Source organism: Haliotis rubra, unplaced genomic scaffold (genome assembly GCF_003918875.1).
Source record: "Haliotis rubra isolate DU_JTF1 unplaced genomic scaffold, ASM391887v1 Scf616, whole genome shotgun sequence".
NCBI lineage: Eukaryota > Metazoa > Mollusca > Gastropoda > Lepetellida > Haliotidae > Haliotis > Haliotis rubra.
The window spans coordinates 549,359-567,133 of record NW_025767320.1 but is presented as its reverse complement, the minus strand read 5'-3'; the positions used below and the strand labels follow the sequence as shown (position 1 = coordinate 567,133).

The window sequence follows — 17,775 nt, the reverse complement described above, 5'->3', positions numbered from 1 at the left end:
CTGTATCAATAAACTAATGATAGTTTGTTAAACAGTTCTCTCCATCTTGCATTATATGCTTTGCAAATTATGAATTACGACCTTGAAGCGGAGGTGAAATTTTGTGTATATGTGCTATTGAACAACATATAACATATATATACAAATTGCGTGCAATGCCAGTCCAATGTTAATGTTCAATGCATATGTTGTACACGAAGTTATGCTTTCGAACACCCTATAGTGTGGGAGACTGGAGGAAGACAACGCATGGTGAGAGGTTGACAATAAAGGTATGCTTTCGAACACCCTATAGTGTGGGAGACTGGAGGAAGACGACGCATGGTGAGAGGTTGACAATAAAGTTATGCTTTCGAACACCCTATAGTGTGGGAGACTGGAGGAAGACAACGCATGGTGAGAGGTTAACAATAAAGTTATGCTCTGCAGGCAAGTGATCGTCACAGCAAAATGAGCATTATTATTTCTACTTCAAGAATTGAGAGTGAGTGAGTAAGTATAGTTTTACGCCGCTTTTAGTAATATTCCAGCAATATCACTGCGGGGGACACCAGAAGTGGATTTCGCGCATTCGACCTATGTGGGGAATCGAACCCGAGTCGTAACAACGCCTTAACCACAAGGCTATCCCACCGTCCCCGAGAATTGAGAGAAATCAACAGTTGTGCAATACATTTCTGTTAGAAAGCTGTTCATAATGGGCGTTGGAGGCGACTAACGGATCCGGAGGTGTGCCAGATGTCTGACCCCTGTTCCCACCAGTATATGTGTCAAGAATAATGATGTGTGTGTCGTCCACATATATTAGAGTCGGTGTGTATTGTCAGTATTTCAACAAGCATTTAATGATACAGTACTTGTTGTCTAATACATCAGGACACAGCGCTCTATCCGTTACTATATTTGTTCTTACACGATAATGAAAGCGTTGTCTCTTATTATACGTTAACGATAAGATGTCGTATTCTGTCATGTAATGTTCGGTGCGTGTCGCCTGTCACTGATAGGGTGTGTTTTCTATGATTCCACGCTATTTCCTGTCGTTGTTCATTCTTCATATTTTCTAAGGGGGAAAATAACACAAACATACAAACAAAATACAAGGACATGCCAAAAGGTCCTAACCATGACCCTCAAGGAATGTTTGTATCAACCAGGTTTTTAATCGAAGTATACTTGTTCTTTTAAGAGACGGTTAAATTAGAGTACAATCGTCAGAGGCTGAAGGGATGGTGTAAATCGAGCTAGGGTCCATGCAGGTAGCAAAGGCACTGTAAGTCCCCATGGTCCCTAGTATGGTGATCTACCTTCAGTTGCAGGAGATCTCTATAGCCCATTTTTACAATGTGTATTGTTTACCAATATATTCTTTCAAATGCCATCAGCTAGTTTTAAATTATACCTGTGATACTCTAGTAATTCTACTGTCCATCGCTGACAGATTTCCTAATCCTAATATATTAGCTATTTATATTCAAATTCTTGTCGCGATGTGGCTTTTCGCGATGTGGCTGAAACATTGTTACAGTTTTACTCGCTCGCTCACTCACTAACTCTTAACCATGTGCGGTTTATTTCGTGTTGTAATTTTCATGCCACTTTATGGGATTTTACGTGCGCAGTTAACGAATGCCAGTGCGTGGCGATAACGAATTAAAGATATGATTCGCGACACGTTGAGTATAATGTATACTTTTTACAATGTCCACACTGGTCTAAACGTTATATTACCTGTTCAGTGTGTACCTGCTCTTTCACGTTCAACCCCGAAATACCTTAAAATATTTGCACTTCAGTTTTTTAGATGAAGCCTCGATGTGGTACTGATCACATGACAAAAACACGTGGGTCATACAAGTGTGAAGACTCCATATTGGAAGAAGATGGAGATGATGAACGGGCAGATGAACGGGCAGACAATCAACGAGTAAGTAGATTCATTACTTCGGATACAATTAAAGGCTTGAATGTATAAAGCTGCTTAGTTATATTATATAATAAATAAATATATTTGTTGAATGCTGAAACCAAGGTTGGAGCTTTTGTAGGTTTTATGAATCTCAGTAATCGTGAAGTTGCCTATATAATATTTTGTACCAACCTCTAACGACAACATCCTATGCTGAATAACCGGGTGTGTTTTTCTCTATGTGTTATATCGATACATTTTGTCCAAGTTATCTGTAACTTTGTATGTTTACGTTCTGTATTGTTACCAATACCAACCTGCCGAGGCCTCGTAACCACGATTGCAAATATTAATGTATATATGTACGTGTCTACAAGTTCAAATTCATGCTTTATACACCCGAACGCCTATATAAAAGTGTAATATATATCAAAGTAAACACGCATTGCACAAAATACAAATGTATATCCATTGAACGCTCGAAATTACAGGAAGCACCCGCCAGTGGCCGACTTACCGGATACTACGCACGACCGGGATTTAAGCAATATCTAGTAAAACAAATAATATCATCGAATAACAAAAGATGTATGGTGATAGGTAAACAAACTAACAAACCGGTTAGAAATTATAAGATGCCTGAAATACACGTCACGTAGGAGAGTATATAAAGGTCCACAATGATCTTTATTCAACGATGCAGACAGACTGTCGGTAAATTCGGAATGTCCTTCGTTGAATCTTTTTTATTTCTCACTTGGTCTTAACTGAGTGTTTCCTCAAAACATTAAGAAGTGGCAGAAATTCAAGAAAGGATAGGGATCTATTAACACCATCGCAGAACGGTTTCTGACAGCCTTGTTCGAGGTATGTACAACAACATTCGGGTACAGTGTGATAGGGCCCATGCTTATGATGTGGCGGAGGGCGTCGAAGCCACATATGAAACTGAGGAATTGACACTGACCACTGCTACCAACATTTCAAAGTGAACGTGTGGTGCCACGAACATCCGTCCATAATCTCACTGGATCGAATGACTATTGTTAGGAGTGTCAATGCAGACTGAAGACAACTGAATTTGTGTTTACGATAGCAGTGAGTGAGTGAGTTTAGTTTTACGCTGAACTCCGCAATATTCCAGCTACATGGCGGCGGTCTGTAAATAATCGAGTCTGGACCAGACATTCCAGTGATCAACAGCATGAGCATCGATCTGCACAATCGGGAACCGATGACATGTGTCAACCAAGTCAGCGAGCCTGACCACCCGATCCCGTTAGTCGCCTCTTACGACAAGCATAGTCGCCTTTTGTGGCAAGCATGGGTTGCTGAAGACCTATTCTACCCCGGATCTTCACGGGTCCCGAACCCTGTGAAAAACATCATGGTAGAAAACATACTGGGGGCAATTGGCTGTGAACATTGGCTGGATGTGATGGGCTTTCCTTTAAGCTGACAAAAAGTCATCTCCAGAATTGATCAGTACGCTGTTTATCAGGAACAGCACAGGAGATCAGACTGGTTTCGTCAACACGTTGTAACATTACATGGCATGATCGATTGCGATATGATTGTCTGGCTGTTGTAGCAGATGTCTGGATTAAACTTACCAAAGTACAAACTCTAGCAATCTTTGGGTTGAGTCCCATCCAGCTTCTGCAAAAATGGATGTCTGACAACTGGTCGTGTTGACCACTTACTTTTTGTCTCCATCTGACTAAAGTACTGTCTGAAATAGAAAAAAAACTGTTTTAGGCTGCTACTCTGTATCCATAAAATTTACACAATTGCAAGTAGCATATGTCGAAATCGGCCCACATCGGCCTAACTTGGCGTTCAGTGTTATGTTTAAAGGGGTATTCAGAAAAGCATGTTTACTCGTAAAATCGGGCAAAACGTAGAAAAAATACGTATAGCTGCTGAAAGCAATACATCATACTATAGTCTGTTTGCAGTGAAAACGTACCGATGAATTGCACTTTAAACAAAAATGTAAATCGGATAAAGTGAAATTACGATTGCGAATCCTCATAATTCTACCTTGCCAATTGAATATTTAAATCTTAGATTTTTATTCCACTTAGGAAAAAAGTTGTTTAACAAACGATCATAGTTTCAAATCGCTTATATTGGTTTGTATTACAAGGGGGTAAGCGCAGTAGTTGGAACAGTGAAACAAATGCACGTGCGTACGTGATGAGCGTCAACTTAGACCAACCCTGCTAGTTCTCGGTGTTTCATTTAATGTGCATACCCCCTTGTAATACAAACCAATAATACCGATTTGAAACTATGCTCGTTTGTTAAACAACTTTTATCCTAAGTTGAATAAAATTCTGAGAATCAAATTTTCAAATGGCAAGGTAAAATTATGAGGAATCGCAATCTTAATTTCCTTTATTTGATTTACTTTTTGTTTAAAGTGAAAATTCATCGGTACATTTTCACCGCAAACTGAACTATATAGATAACGAATTAGGTCGCTCAGGGAGGTATGACGACGGACCGTCGACCCCCCCTTGCATGAAATGCATGAGGTACAAGGGACCATCTCAAAGATATTTATGCTTTCTCACGTGTGTTGAATATTTCTCATCTATTTATTAACATCTTGTGTGTCTTTCTTTCATTAGGTCTTCGTGAAAGAGTATGATATTCATAGAAAAGTTTAAATCAGCCATCGTATTAAATGTCTCAAAATATATAGGTGGCATGACCACCCGAAGATCGACTGGATATTATTTGTAATTTGTTATGACATGCCGTTTACTTTCCCAGTTTAATTCCTCTAAAGGATTATCTTATCTTAGATGTTATCTCTATCCAGATGTCTACCCAGCCCGACCTCAACCACCGTCCTGGTTTTGCTTTTGAGACGACCCCTCCTACCCGTTTCTTTTTATAGTGATAGTTAAGACTCCAGGGAAGCTACATCCTTAATAGTTTCAGTATCAAGGTTATCATTGTAAGATCAGTTATCGTTTATAATGAAGCTAAGTCTAATTTCAGACTGGGCATTTACAAAGTGCCCTTTGTAATACAATAATATCGCACACTGATTTCCATGAAGCCATGGTCTGTTCCAAATAACCGTATTGCTCATTTCTACACTAATCTCTCCTCAGTAAAGTCCATTTCTTACGTGTCCTCCTTACCACTGAGACTGTAGTTAGGCCGAACTTAGTTTAACAGATATTTCACACTTTCACATAATAAACACACTAATTGTAGATATAAATGTGAAAAAAACCCAGTTTTTCTTATTTACTGTGTTTATTTGCACGGCTCCTATGGCCGATAGCTATGAATACGCAATGCAATTCAGAAAGTAGTCAAACGTAACATATCTTATAAGTAAATATTCTTGCACTTTTGTGGCAGAATCCTATCCCGGATTCAAACCCAAACTGAGTGAAGTAAAATATAAGATGTTCATTCATGGGGATACAAATTGAATTCCATGGGGAAAAACAAACTATTTCTAGCCACTTTGAAATTATATCTTGTAAAATTATAAACCAAAAATTTGTTATTAAACATTGATACATACCCTGACATCCGGTCATGCGCAGTTACCGTCGAAGAAGTCGGCCAGCCACGAGTGCATCGTTTACGTTTGGAACGTAATGTCCAGTGTTTCGTGAGTATGTTTTTTGCAATTTGAGCATTGATGGTGTATTGTGACGTATATTACTTGTTATATGTCGACAATATGTATGTGCATTGGCGTTATGGAATGCACAGATATGAATTTGCATTTCTGTTCCACACACACCTGACAACAGCTGTGGAGAGTACACATTAAAGGCACACTATCTTGCTTCCTCTACCCAACCTTGCTTGTGACAGTGTCATAGTATCTAATGTGATCTCTGATAGCCTAAATAATATTTGTTTCTCTTTTTACGGGTATCCTAGTCCTGGCATTGATCAGGTTGGGCAGGGCAGGTTGAAACTAAAATGATATCAGGTTACTATAAGCAGAGCTGAGTGAGTGAGTGAGTTTAGTTTTACGCCACACTCAGCAATATTCCAACTATATGGTGGCGGTCTGTAAATAATCGAGTCTGGGCCAGACAATCCAGTGACCAACAGCATGAGCATCGATCTGCGCAATTGGGAACCGATGACATGTGTCATCCAAGTCGGCGAGCCTGACCACCCGATCCCGTAGGTCGTCTCTTACGACAAGCATGGATTACTGAAGATCAATTCTAACGCAGATCTTCACGGGTAAGCAGAGCTGAGGATCCTGATGTCTGAACGTATGTGGGGCGGTGGGGTAGCCTAATGGTTAAAGCGTTGGCTCGTCACACCGAAGACCCGGGTTCGACTCCCCACATGGGTACAATGTGTGAAGCCCATTTCTGGTGTCCCCCGCCGTGATGTTGCTGGAATATTGCTAAAAGCGGCGTAAAACCAAACTCAGTCAGTCAGTCTGAACGTATGTGCTGAAGAACAGCTGGAATTGACAAGGAATATGTAGTATAATCTGTTGGGACCATACAGAGAATGCATATGTCCAACTGCTACATCGCCGCAATTGCGTCACAGTGAACGTCGCGATGTCCTAAGTGTTCGTCACGCTGAAAGTCCTTGTTCCATTCCCAATATGGGTATAACGTGGGAAGCCCGTTTCTGGTGTACCCGTGATATTCCTGGATTATTGCAATAGGAGACAGTTAAATCATTCTCACTCATTGCAATATAAAGGCATTTAAATTTTAGATTTTCCGAAAGTTGTTTTGGTTTGTACAAGATAGACATTATTCTTACACTTCATGGACGACAGAACCATTGTATTGGTAGCACCTGAATCTCCTGAATCTGTGTTGACAGCGACTGTTTGTGTCTCTCCCATGGATGTATTCGAAACTGTGTCGTCATTAATAAGTACACGTGAACACGGCCGCAGTTATATGTGCAGAGTTATTCCCCTTGGCTTCACCAGACACCCGAGATCGCATATTTTTCTCGGTTTGTAAGCAACATACGTGGTCGCTTGTTTCAGCAGGGTGGTAAACGTCTTAGACCACAGTATAACCACATGTTCGTCTCCCACATTAACCTGACACATCGTGATGGAACTGGGATACAGTTCAAAGAGGCCTTAAACTCAGCCTTTTAATACAGAGTTAGCTACTGCAAACCAGGGGCGGTGGGGTGGCCTTGTAGACAAAGCGTTCGCTCTTTACGCCGACGACCCGGAGTCGAGTCCCCACATGGGCACAATGTGTGAAGCCCATTTCTGGTGTCCCCAACCGTTATGTTACTGGAATATTGCAAATGCGGAGTAAAACCATACTCACTCACTCACTGCTGCAAAACAAACGGATCTTTATAATCCGCGCACTTTCTGGCTTGCTGTGGGCCATTTGGCTGAATATTAAGGCCACATTGACCAGTATACGTAAAACTCCACATATTCCACGTGACCCTGCAGCCCTGTTCAATAGAAATGTGTACACTCCACGCGGAATGATATTGTTGCAAAACAGTTTAACAATGCAGATTAATATTCTGTTCGTTAAACGATCACCCCGGTCGGTTGTTGGGTGAAAGCCGTGTCATATAGAAGGAAATTAAAAGCTGATAATTGTTGTTACTCTGCCCAGAACTTTGGAAGGGATGCAACAATGACTGATCAGTAAAGACCGTGTCTGAGTTAAATATAACCATTTTAAACTGCCGCATCGTACCGGGAGGGTCTCCGCATTGTACAGGCACATTTTATTCATAGTTACTGAAGCGATCAGGCATGTCAAATAGCAGAACAAAGGGATTACCAGGGGGCGTATCAGTATAAACCTGTGACACAAAGTTGAATCTAACTTTTATTCTTCAATCGTCTTGATATAGGGCAGGCATGGGCCTGGTGTCAGACTTGACTATGTGTTTCATATTGGCAAGGAATGATAGTGACTATACATTTTCCTGTGTATTATTATGCTGTTAAAAAGATGAAGTTTATTCAGTGACATTAACTGAACATGGATAATTGGTGAGTTGATATCAGTCTGACGATCTATCAGTTTGGAATCTCTCCCTCTTGAGTTTAGTTCAACAAAGTCATGAGACGATCCCTTTCCTCATAACATCATTACTAAACCTAATCCTGTACAGGCTGCCTGCACAGTGAGGATAAACCCGTATTGGAGTGGGCTCGTACTATTAAATCGGCGTTAGTACCGATTAATACGAGTACGCACAGGCGTTTAAACACGTTATTTATCAACTCAACTTGTTCCACAAACGGAAATATTTAATAGCAGCTGTCTTTATCTGAACCATTTTGAATTGTAAAAACGGTATATAATAAGTTACTTTATCTGCAAACCCTTCCCCGTCCCCTTCTGTGCCCATATAAGTATTTACATGTCCAAGGTTGTCATCAGCACCCACAATGTTAAATAATGGATATAAACATGCATGGGTGGCCTTTATTATTAACGGCTTGACAGAACGTATATTGAATGTATGATAGATGTCACAGAACTAACCTCAGGTAACATCTGCCGATGTCTAGTATCGCAGCAACCAACCAAGCAGGCAGGCCATATATTAAATGTCGTTCAATATTTTAGAATATTTTAATTTGTATGGATTATAATGTAGTTGTGGCTGTTGATAAATAGAAGCGGCATTATCTTCCGACAAACACATCTAACGTCCACGCCAGCAGTTGTCTACGGTCTGCCTTAACGGGTTACCATTGGATGAGGACTGACTGACTGAGTTTAGTTTGACGCCGCTTTTAGCAATATTCCAGCAATATCAAGGCGGGGGACACCAGAAATGGGCTTCACACATTGTGCCCATGTGGGGAATCGAACCCGGGTCTTCGGCGTGACGAGCCAACGCTTTAACCACTAGGCTACCCCTCCATTGGATGAGGAAGACGAAATAGTGGTTACGTTATTTGATTGGATACTGAACATCGGTATGAAATCTCTGCTGAAATGAGTTTGTGGCACCCATCCGAAACGATCAAGGTATGTAGGTGTGTGAATCACAATGAACTATGAATCAGTATGTGTCTGTTGGGTGTCGTCTGCTCATTTCACCCAACTCAATGAACTCGTTCTCCACATTCGGGAGTTTACACTGAACTCAAGTGGCGCCTGTGTTAAAGTAAACTGTATATTTAGCTTCAGTGGAAAAACCCTGATAATGTCATCCAGAAGCCCTTGATAGACAGCTGGTTAGAAGGACAGTCGTATGATCTTTCCACACCTTGAGTGCTGTACTTTACGAGACATGTATAAAGGAGAACAAGATTACATAATTGGGTTGTAAAAACCCTGATAATCTCATCCAGAAGCCCTTGATAGACAGTTGGTTAGAAGGACAGTCGTATGATCTTTCCACACCTTGAGTGCTGTACTTTACGAGACATGTATAAAGGAGAACAAGATCACATAATTGGGTTGTAAAAACCCTGATAATCTCATCCAGAAGCCCTTGATAGACAGTTGGTTAGAAGGACAGTCGTATGATCTTTCCACACCTTGAGTGCTGTACTTTACGAGACATGTATAAAGGAGAACAAGATCACATAATTGGGTTGTAAAAACCCTGATAATCTCATCCAGAAGCCCTTGATAGACAGCTGGTTAGAAGGACAGTCGTATGATCTTTCCACACCTTGAGTGCTGTACTTTACGAGACATGTATAAAGGAGAACAAGATCACATAATTGGGTTGTAAAAACCCTGATAATCTCATCCAGAAGCCCTTGATAGACAGTTGGTTAGAAGGACAGTCGTATGATCTTTCCACACCTTGAGTGCTGTACTTTACGAGACATGTATGAAGGATAATAAGATCACATAATCGGGTTGTTGAGAGCAGGGACTGGTGTTTGCTCGCCGATACAAACCTGCTCGCCTAAGCTAGATAGCTGACCTTGTATCACCCCTCATCTTTATCTTCTCAAGGAATATCGCTACAGCCTTCAAACCGTGAGTATGTTCTGCCTTGTATTAGCCAATGATCTGTATCTGTCGGTCCTAATCTGGCTTAAACCTGCTGTAATTATGGCGGTCCTAGTGGACCTATGCCACAAATGCGCATAGCGTGTAACGATGTATGCTTGTCGATGGAAGTCGCGTTTCTATGCGCTCAAGCTGACTACGTGATGTAGGACAGTGAGAAGGCCGAAGGCGAAATCAGTGCATTAGATATATGTATTGCGAGATACAACAAATATCATTTCCACTGTAATAGCATATGATTGTATCACTGTATATATGGATGGCGAGCCTCACTTTTAAAAAATTGACATATATCGTCTCTCTTGCATGGTATTTACTAGATCGTCACGTGATATGTTACTGCGACCTGTTTGTTTCTGCACTCATGTACGTGACCTGAAATCCACACTCAGCGTATCTGTACACAATGGCTGCGCACTATCTAACGCCCTTTCACGCTATCCATGCATCGCAACACAAACATATGTACGCAACCGCCTCCTTGGTTGTGTGGATAAAGCATCTTGCCAGAATGCAGTGGTCAAAGGTTCGATCTCCGTCCGGGTTTATCAAGGGACATGAGATGACGCCGGCACGTCAATATAGGGATGAAGAGTGGTCTGTTCGATTGGATTCGGTTTTGTGCTTCATAGTGGGGCTTCCTTGTTAAATGTTCTGCCCATGTCCTTGCGAAAATGCAATTATAGGAATTAACCCGGAAGTGTACAAGCACGGGCATGCGTACATGAATTTCGATATACAGTTCTGTAATCTTGAAAGAATAGTTAAACTTAATTCACCGATATCTAAATGACCCTCCACTACAGTAGCCGAATGGTTAACGTGTTCGCTCGTCACACCGAGGGGCCTGGTTCGATTTCCACAAGGGTACACTGTTTGACGTTTATGTTTGGTGCATTCCTGCAATAACCTAAACGCGGCATAAAACCCTACATACTCATGAGTCATTACACACCCCAGTGATGCGGTGTTAATATAGTTTATAATTATCTGTGCTGGTTCTCGTAATAAACTTGCAACATTGCTGAATGTGGCATTAAAGGCACAGTGTCACATATTTTCGACAATATGTTAGCCTATAATATATATATATATATTGGGGCAAATGCACTCACTTTAGCTTCGTATTGATTCAATAAAATACTTATTTTCCCTTATATTATACCGCCGCCATATAGCTCGAATATTGCTGAGTGCGGCGTAAACTAAACTCACTCACTCCTCCTTGTATTAAAACTCTCGCACGCGCACGTCGGTGTTATCCAAACTGGTTTCAATCACAATTTGTGCGTAGGATATTCGTATGAGCGTTCAAAGGGACATAACTATGGGGTTCGCTTGAATAATGTTCGGCCGGTAATGTTTTGCATCGTTGCATTAAATAAACTTATATTTAATAGGTTCTAAATGCGTATTTTTTAAAAAAAGTTCTATGGTGTGTTCCCTGAGAACTGATAGTATTAGTGAGGGAAATGCATTATATTTTTTTTAGACTAGTGTAGTATGAAATAGTGCCTTTAAACAACAAACACATTCATCTATGTCTGTGCTCCATCTAATATCGGCCGACCGCCTCCGTGGTGTAGTGGTTAGAGCGTCCACCAGGAGAGCGGAAGGTCGCGGGTTCGATCCCCGACCACGTCATACCAAAAGACATTAAAATATGGTACTTGTTGGTCCCTGCCTGGCGCTCGGCATTAGTGGGTACAACAAGGACTGGTCGGCTCGGAGTCAGTATAAATGTCTGAGTGGGGTATTCATGCTTCACTGCGGCATGGTATCTCAGTGGGCTAGCACTATAAAACCAGCTCAAGTCTGGGCTAGTACAAGCAGCCGCACATACACATACACACGCATGCATGCACGTCGTCATATGAGCGAAATATTCTCAAGCACGACGTAAAACCCAATTTCACCTCACCCCTAATGTCGGCCTCGCATTGAATATTCCACGTACTAGGTACCGCTGGAAATGCATCTGCCACTATTAAATTTTGTCCAACCGATCAATATCAGGTTTTGATGTGATCATGAATTTCGTGCGACTGTGTTACTTGGGTGAAGTATCGTAGCGTATCACAAATGCTTAGAACGATGCTCATGATGTCAATCACTAGATTGTCTTATCCAGCCTCGTTTCATACTACAAACTGACATCATATATCAGGAATGTTGTTGAGTTCGGAGAGCAACAAATAAAAAATCTAAAACCAAAAAATCCTGTGCTCATGGTATGCGTAGGTATGTGTATATACTGAGGTTCTGTTAACCCGTGAAGATCCAGGTTAGAATTGGTCTTCAGAAACCCATGCTTGTCTTAAGAGGCGACTAACGGGATCGTGTGGTCAGGCGCGCTGACTTGGTTGACACATGTCAGCATATTCCATTTGCGTAGATCGATGCTCATGCTGCTGATCACTGGATTGTCTGGTGCAGCCTCGATTTTATTTACAGACCACAGCCATATGGCTGGAATAATGACGATTGCAGCATAAAACTCACTCACTCACTCACTCACTCACTGAAGTTCTGTTTCCGCACGAACAGGCGGGATCTATGCACTGGGGCACTTGGACAGCTTCAAGTAATTGTCCATTACTAAATTCTTGGTTGTTTCCAGCAGTTGATCGACATGACTAAAGCCCTTTTAAATTTAACATAGCATTTCTTTAGCATTATTCTATTGACCACTTGTTTGTCTGGTTTATTACCGGCTGCCGTCATATGGCGGGAGAAGTACCTGTGTAATTAATTGCTATTTTAGGTAATTTGCGCAGGGCGGAGGCTATTGGCAGCACAGGACATGGTTTGGGACATCCGGGTGTCACATCTGATTTCCAGGGGCGGCGGGGTAGCCTACTAGTTAAAGCGTCCGCTCGTCACACTGAGGACCCGGGTTCGATTCTCCCACATGGGCACAATATGTGAATCTCATTTCTGGTGTCCCCGCCTTGATATTGCTGGAATATTGCTAAAAGCGGCGTGAAACGATGCTCACTCAATATCAAAGCCTCATGACTCTCCTCTCTGACTTCCAGCGGTCGATTTAATTGTTATAGCTACGTTTGCCCTTTATACCCAACGGAATCTGTTTCTGATAGTCCAGACATATATATATATTAAACACCACGTCACTGTGTTTTGATTCATCTTTTCTGTGTAGACTGATGATGTCTGACAAGGGTTCCCTTCGGAAGGACGCACCTGTAGGTAGGAGAGACCCTGTATACAGGAAGCTGCGTGAAGTACATGACCTTGCAGAGGAGAAGAACATCGACGAAGCTATAACAAAGGAACTGGGGGAGGCAATCGGAATAGCCGAACGACGTGAGCTGTACATTGACAAGCACTGTTCCATTGAAAGCGATACATTGAGGGAGATCAGGATTTTCACACAGCAGAAGGACTGGACCGAGCCTGAGAAACAGGGACTCTGTGGGAGGAAGGTGGCCGGGATGATGACGGGGAAGGTGGAAGGTAAACCTGATTGTCAGAAACATTGCATATAATCTGCATCCTTCCAAAGGAAAGTTGCCCTCTAGCCAATATCAGGGCCGGTGGGACCCGTGAAAGATCCGGGGTAGCATAGGTCTTCAGCAACCCATGCTTGCCACAAAAGGCGACTATGCTTGTCGTAATAGGCGACTAACGGGATCGGGTGGTCAGGCTCGCTGACTTGGTTGACACATGTCATCGGTTCCTAATTGCGCAGTACGATGCTCATGCTGTTGATCACTGGATGGTCTGGTCCAGACTCGATTATTTACAGACCGCGGCCATCTAGCTGGAATATTGCTGAGTGCGACGTAAAACTAAACTCACTCACTCAGGGCCGGTGGGGTAGCCTAGTGTTCAAGCATTCGCTCGCCACGCCGAAAACTCGGGTTCGGTTCCCCACATGGGTACAATGTGTAATGCCCATTTATGGTGTCATAGTGCTGGAACGTTGCTGAAGCAGCGTAAAGCTATACTCACTGACTCTAGCCAATATATAACACTACTCTCCACCCTAGCCTATATCAAAGATACTCACTGACTTTAGCAATATCAAACACTACTCTCCACCCTAGCCTATATCATAGTCTAGTTTCAAGCCTATCGCGCGTATTGATCAGAGTTCAATCAGAGAATCCAATACAAAATCAACATCCTGTTTCCAAAAACATTGTGGCTGCTCTTGATACATGCATCGCCCGCCTAATTTGCTCTCTTCCTGTTCCAGTAAATAGGCCTTGACAAATATTTAGAAGTGGTTCAAAAGTTTCAACCAACTCGCACAAGAGGTTTCAAAGAAGGCTATGGTATGGGCAAGTGAATGTTTGTACACATTCCAACAAGTCAGGCTAATACAAGTCAAAAAATTGATTACACAACAGTCTCGCTTCCTGCTGCGCACTGGGTTCCGTAACCAGTGCAGAACTTGGTACAATAACCAGTCCATTGTCAGACTGGATATATAAATATTAATCAGTATTATTTGATACATCTAAACACTTGTATATTGCAACACTACGCTCCTTATCTCTCCTAATCCTGGCAAACACGTCGTGCAGCGTGCTCTATCTTACAGCATGCTATGACAAACGGACATCTTGAAATCTCAAAACGAGGCTCGGCCGCTAGAAATGTTTGGCGTCTGGTACGGACTTTATCATATCAATCACAGTGCACGTTTCACAAATACATTGAATAAGCGCAAAAAACACATAACAGGTGTAACCATTGAACCAGATGAATTGTGAATCATTGGACGACCTCTTTAAACGGTGGCAGTCTGCGACGTCTTAGTCTCCTACACCTTGCCATACAATCTAAATCTAAATTTTATTAAAGTTTAAAAGAAAATTTCATTTGTAAATGCCATTTTCTTATGAAACAAGGAATTGGAATTCAGTGTAACCATAGTTGTTTGTAGTGTCTCTTTTCACTTTCACACGAGAAAATTCGGATCGGCTGAAAAGTAGGTCATTGTCTGAATTGGTTAATGAGACTCATTTTTCGGTTTGTTATAAGACCTCCTAACATACCAAACAAAGCCAATTGTGCCAGTATGATGGGATAAACAATTGTCCTTCGGCTCTTCAGGTTTAATGAAAATTAAGCGTAGTCATAGGCGACGCCGCGCTATAAGTATCTGTGTCGTCATCATGCGTATGACATTACACTTAGCGACATTAGAGGGAGACGTAAACTTTAGTCATTATGAGGTAACAAATACCCCCAACCCCCACCCTTTTCTTATCTTTGCAGATGTTTCACTTATTCTCACTTTTCCTCTTGCTAGGCGAATTCCTCAAATTTCTGGTAAGCATGCAACAGGCTAAGCGTATCCTGGATGTTGGCATGTTTACCGGGTACAGCGCCCTGGCCATGGCGGAAGCTATTCCACCAGAGGGCGTGGTGATCACGTGCGACACTGAGCAGTACCTGGAGCAAATCAACCGTAAAAAGTTGGACGAGTCTCCTCATGGGCAAAAGATCGACATCAGAATAGGTCTGTGGTTTTCAATTCTTTGCGGGGTCAGTTCGTGGTTGTCCGTGATTTTTGCTGGTTTTGTACAGTCATCAAAATGCCGATAGGAGTTGCCGTGGTTTGAAAATAGGAAGACGATCATCATCAGATGTATGTATACTGTGATATGTCTCAGATTTGGGTGGGGTTTGTACTGGTTGTCTGTTGTTCGGAGGGGAGTATATTTTAGCTTAGTTGTCTGTTAAGGAATGTGCCCTGAATGAAAAGCGGTTTCACTGAAGGATCAAACACCAATACGACAATCTTAGCATTGGTAGTTAACAGGATCATATGGTCTCATGTTGTATGAACGAGTCATCAACGTCGATGACGTTGCTACAGTTTACAATTGCAGGTCATGCCAAGAAGACGATGCTTAGTCTGGCAGATGAGGGACAAAAGTTTGATTTCATTTTGTGGACGCAGACAAAGAATCCTACGTTGACTACTACAACGTGAGTCATAAGCTTTGAGGCGTTAAATGACACTTACGACGACGAAAACATTTCCTTGGTGACTTAACTGAAATCTATCAATATTTATCTGAACATACTCATATAGTCCATTGATTTAATACGTGAACTCATACATTGTGTAACCGCCAATGTATTCATAGGTATGGGTTTCGCTTAGGTCATCATGGATCAAGGTTTGCTGGCTGCGAATGGCACGGTTGCCTTTGACAACGCTTTTCGTGGAGGGGCATCCTACTTGACTGAAGGTGGCCCAACTGATGCCCTGAACAGACTAGTTGAGAAGGACCCACGGGTCAGAAGGGTACGTGCTAGCTCACCTAACATAATCTCTATCAACATTCACCAGTTCTTCAGAGAAGACCCTTTACAATAAGATTAACCGAACTGACCACATTAGGGTGGACAAATACCCATGAAGATTCTGATAAGAAATGGACGTCCCCAACCCATGTTTGTCATACGATGCGAATGTAACGGGATCTCGATGCTCGTGACAATCACTGGAATGTCTGGTCCAGACTCGATTAGTTACAGAAAGCCGTCATATTGCTGGAACATACTCCGGAATATGAATCGTTAGGCAACAAAATAATAGAATAGACAAACATAATTGCATCCAAAGGCACCGCAGTGAATTCACTCTCACGACAGCGGTAAACGTATTAATTTCGTAATAACATCTTTTTTATCACTAAAGCCACGAACGTATTAAGTCTTAACCACAATAGCCAGCGGCTGGTAGCGTTGTCATTCAACTTGAGTATAGAGGGGGACATTTGAGAAACTTGAACATGGAGGAGGTCATGAAGGGGTCGCTGAATAGGTGGCTGAATGGTTAAGGTGTTCGTTCATCACACCGACAATCCAAGTTCGATCATTCCTTTTGAGGGTATAATGTGTGATGACCATTTCTGGTGAGTAATGTATACAGGGTCAATCTGGTGGGCAGTGTCTGTGATTCCCGAATATGTAAGTTGATGTGTGAAACTGAAACTGAAATGTGTAGACGAGGTTGCTCTCGACGTTTTCCCACTGACGTCATGCTGTACCCTTTACCCCTTGACGTAATTGCTACGTCATCAATTGCAGGTCCTAGTGCCCATCCGTGACGGTGTGCTGCTGGTCCGCCGTGCCGAGGAGACCCTAGTCTAGGGGACGTCACTGTCTGAACCAATTGGGGAAAAGGGTCAGCTCTTTAGTAATTTCCGTATATATTCCAAGGAAGAAAGTTTTATTCCATACAGAATTTCTTCTGTACGGATATAAGCTTGTTGTTTGTTGAAAATGTTGTCTTAATAAACATCGTAATTGTTTCTGTATTGTGTATTCGTTTTCACACCAGTCGCGATAAATCGTCTAAATAACAGGAACGGGATTAGTTGTCCTTAACACATAAATAAATCCCAGGCCGCGTCATACCAAATGACGTTAAAATGTGGTACTTGTTGGTTCTTGCATGGCGCTCGGCATTAATGGGTACAACAAGGACTGGTCGGCTCGGAGTCAGTATAATGTGTCTAAGTGGGGTATTCATGCTTAACTGCGGCATGGTATCCCAGTGAGGTAGCACTATAAAATCAGCTTAAGTCTGGGCTAGTATAAGCAGCTACGCATACACACGCATGCACGTCGTAATATGAGCGATTTATTCTTAAGTACGACGTTAAAACCCCGTTTCACCTCACCTAGTACATATATACATTCTGATGACATTGTCTGTATCAATACCAGTGAGATAATTGATTATCAGGCATGGTTCCGGCTGTGAAGGGTCATCGGGATCCGCACCTTCAGGAACGTCACGTGGGGTTTACGACGTGGACATGCTTCATCAGTATTCCCGTATTCATGTTGTGAATGCTAATTACCTCCACAGTATGG

The 17,775-nt window shown here is 42.1% G+C and overlaps 1 protein-coding gene across 4 annotated transcripts; it reads left to right on the top strand.

Annotated features, from left to right (window-relative positions):
* Positions 1-1,808: 1,808 nt before the first annotated feature.
* On the top strand, positions 1,809-17,207 carry LOC124256065. Of its 4 annotated transcripts, XM_046689992.1 has the most exons (8): positions 1,824-1,927; positions 2,401-2,463; positions 5,485-5,552; positions 13,070-13,383; positions 15,191-15,400; positions 15,774-15,873; positions 16,052-16,195; positions 16,984-17,207. In XM_046689992.1, exons 1-7 carry the CDS (start codon positions 1,832-1,834, stop codon positions 16,131-16,133), a joined length of 933 nt encoding a protein of 310 aa, XP_046545948.1. In that variant the 5' UTR covers positions 1,824-1,831; the 3' UTR covers positions 16,134-16,195; positions 16,984-17,207. The 4 variants fall into 4 exon arrangements, with proteins under 4 accessions (XP_046545951.1, XP_046545948.1, XP_046545949.1 ...); XM_046689993.1 differs by lacking the exon at positions 2,401-2,463; XM_046689994.1 differs by lacking the exon at positions 15,774-15,873.
* Positions 17,208-17,775: the final 568 nt, after the last annotated feature.

What these genes read in the sequence shown, in the direction of transcription:
- LOC124256065 (XM_046689992.1), top strand. Translation starts at nt 1,832, where the DNA reads ATGACAAAAACACGTGGGTCATACAAGTGTGAAGACTCCATATTGGAA. An exon ending in CGGGATTTAAGCAATATCTA is followed by an intron (nt 2,464 to 5,484) that starts GTAAAACAAATA and finishes GGTCATGCGCAG; the next exon opens with TTACCGTCGAAGAAGTCGGC. An exon ending in AACGTAATGTCCAGTGTTTC is followed by an intron (nt 5,553 to 13,069) that starts GTGAGTATGTTT and finishes TTTTCTGTGTAG; the next exon opens with ACTGATGATGTCTGACAAGG.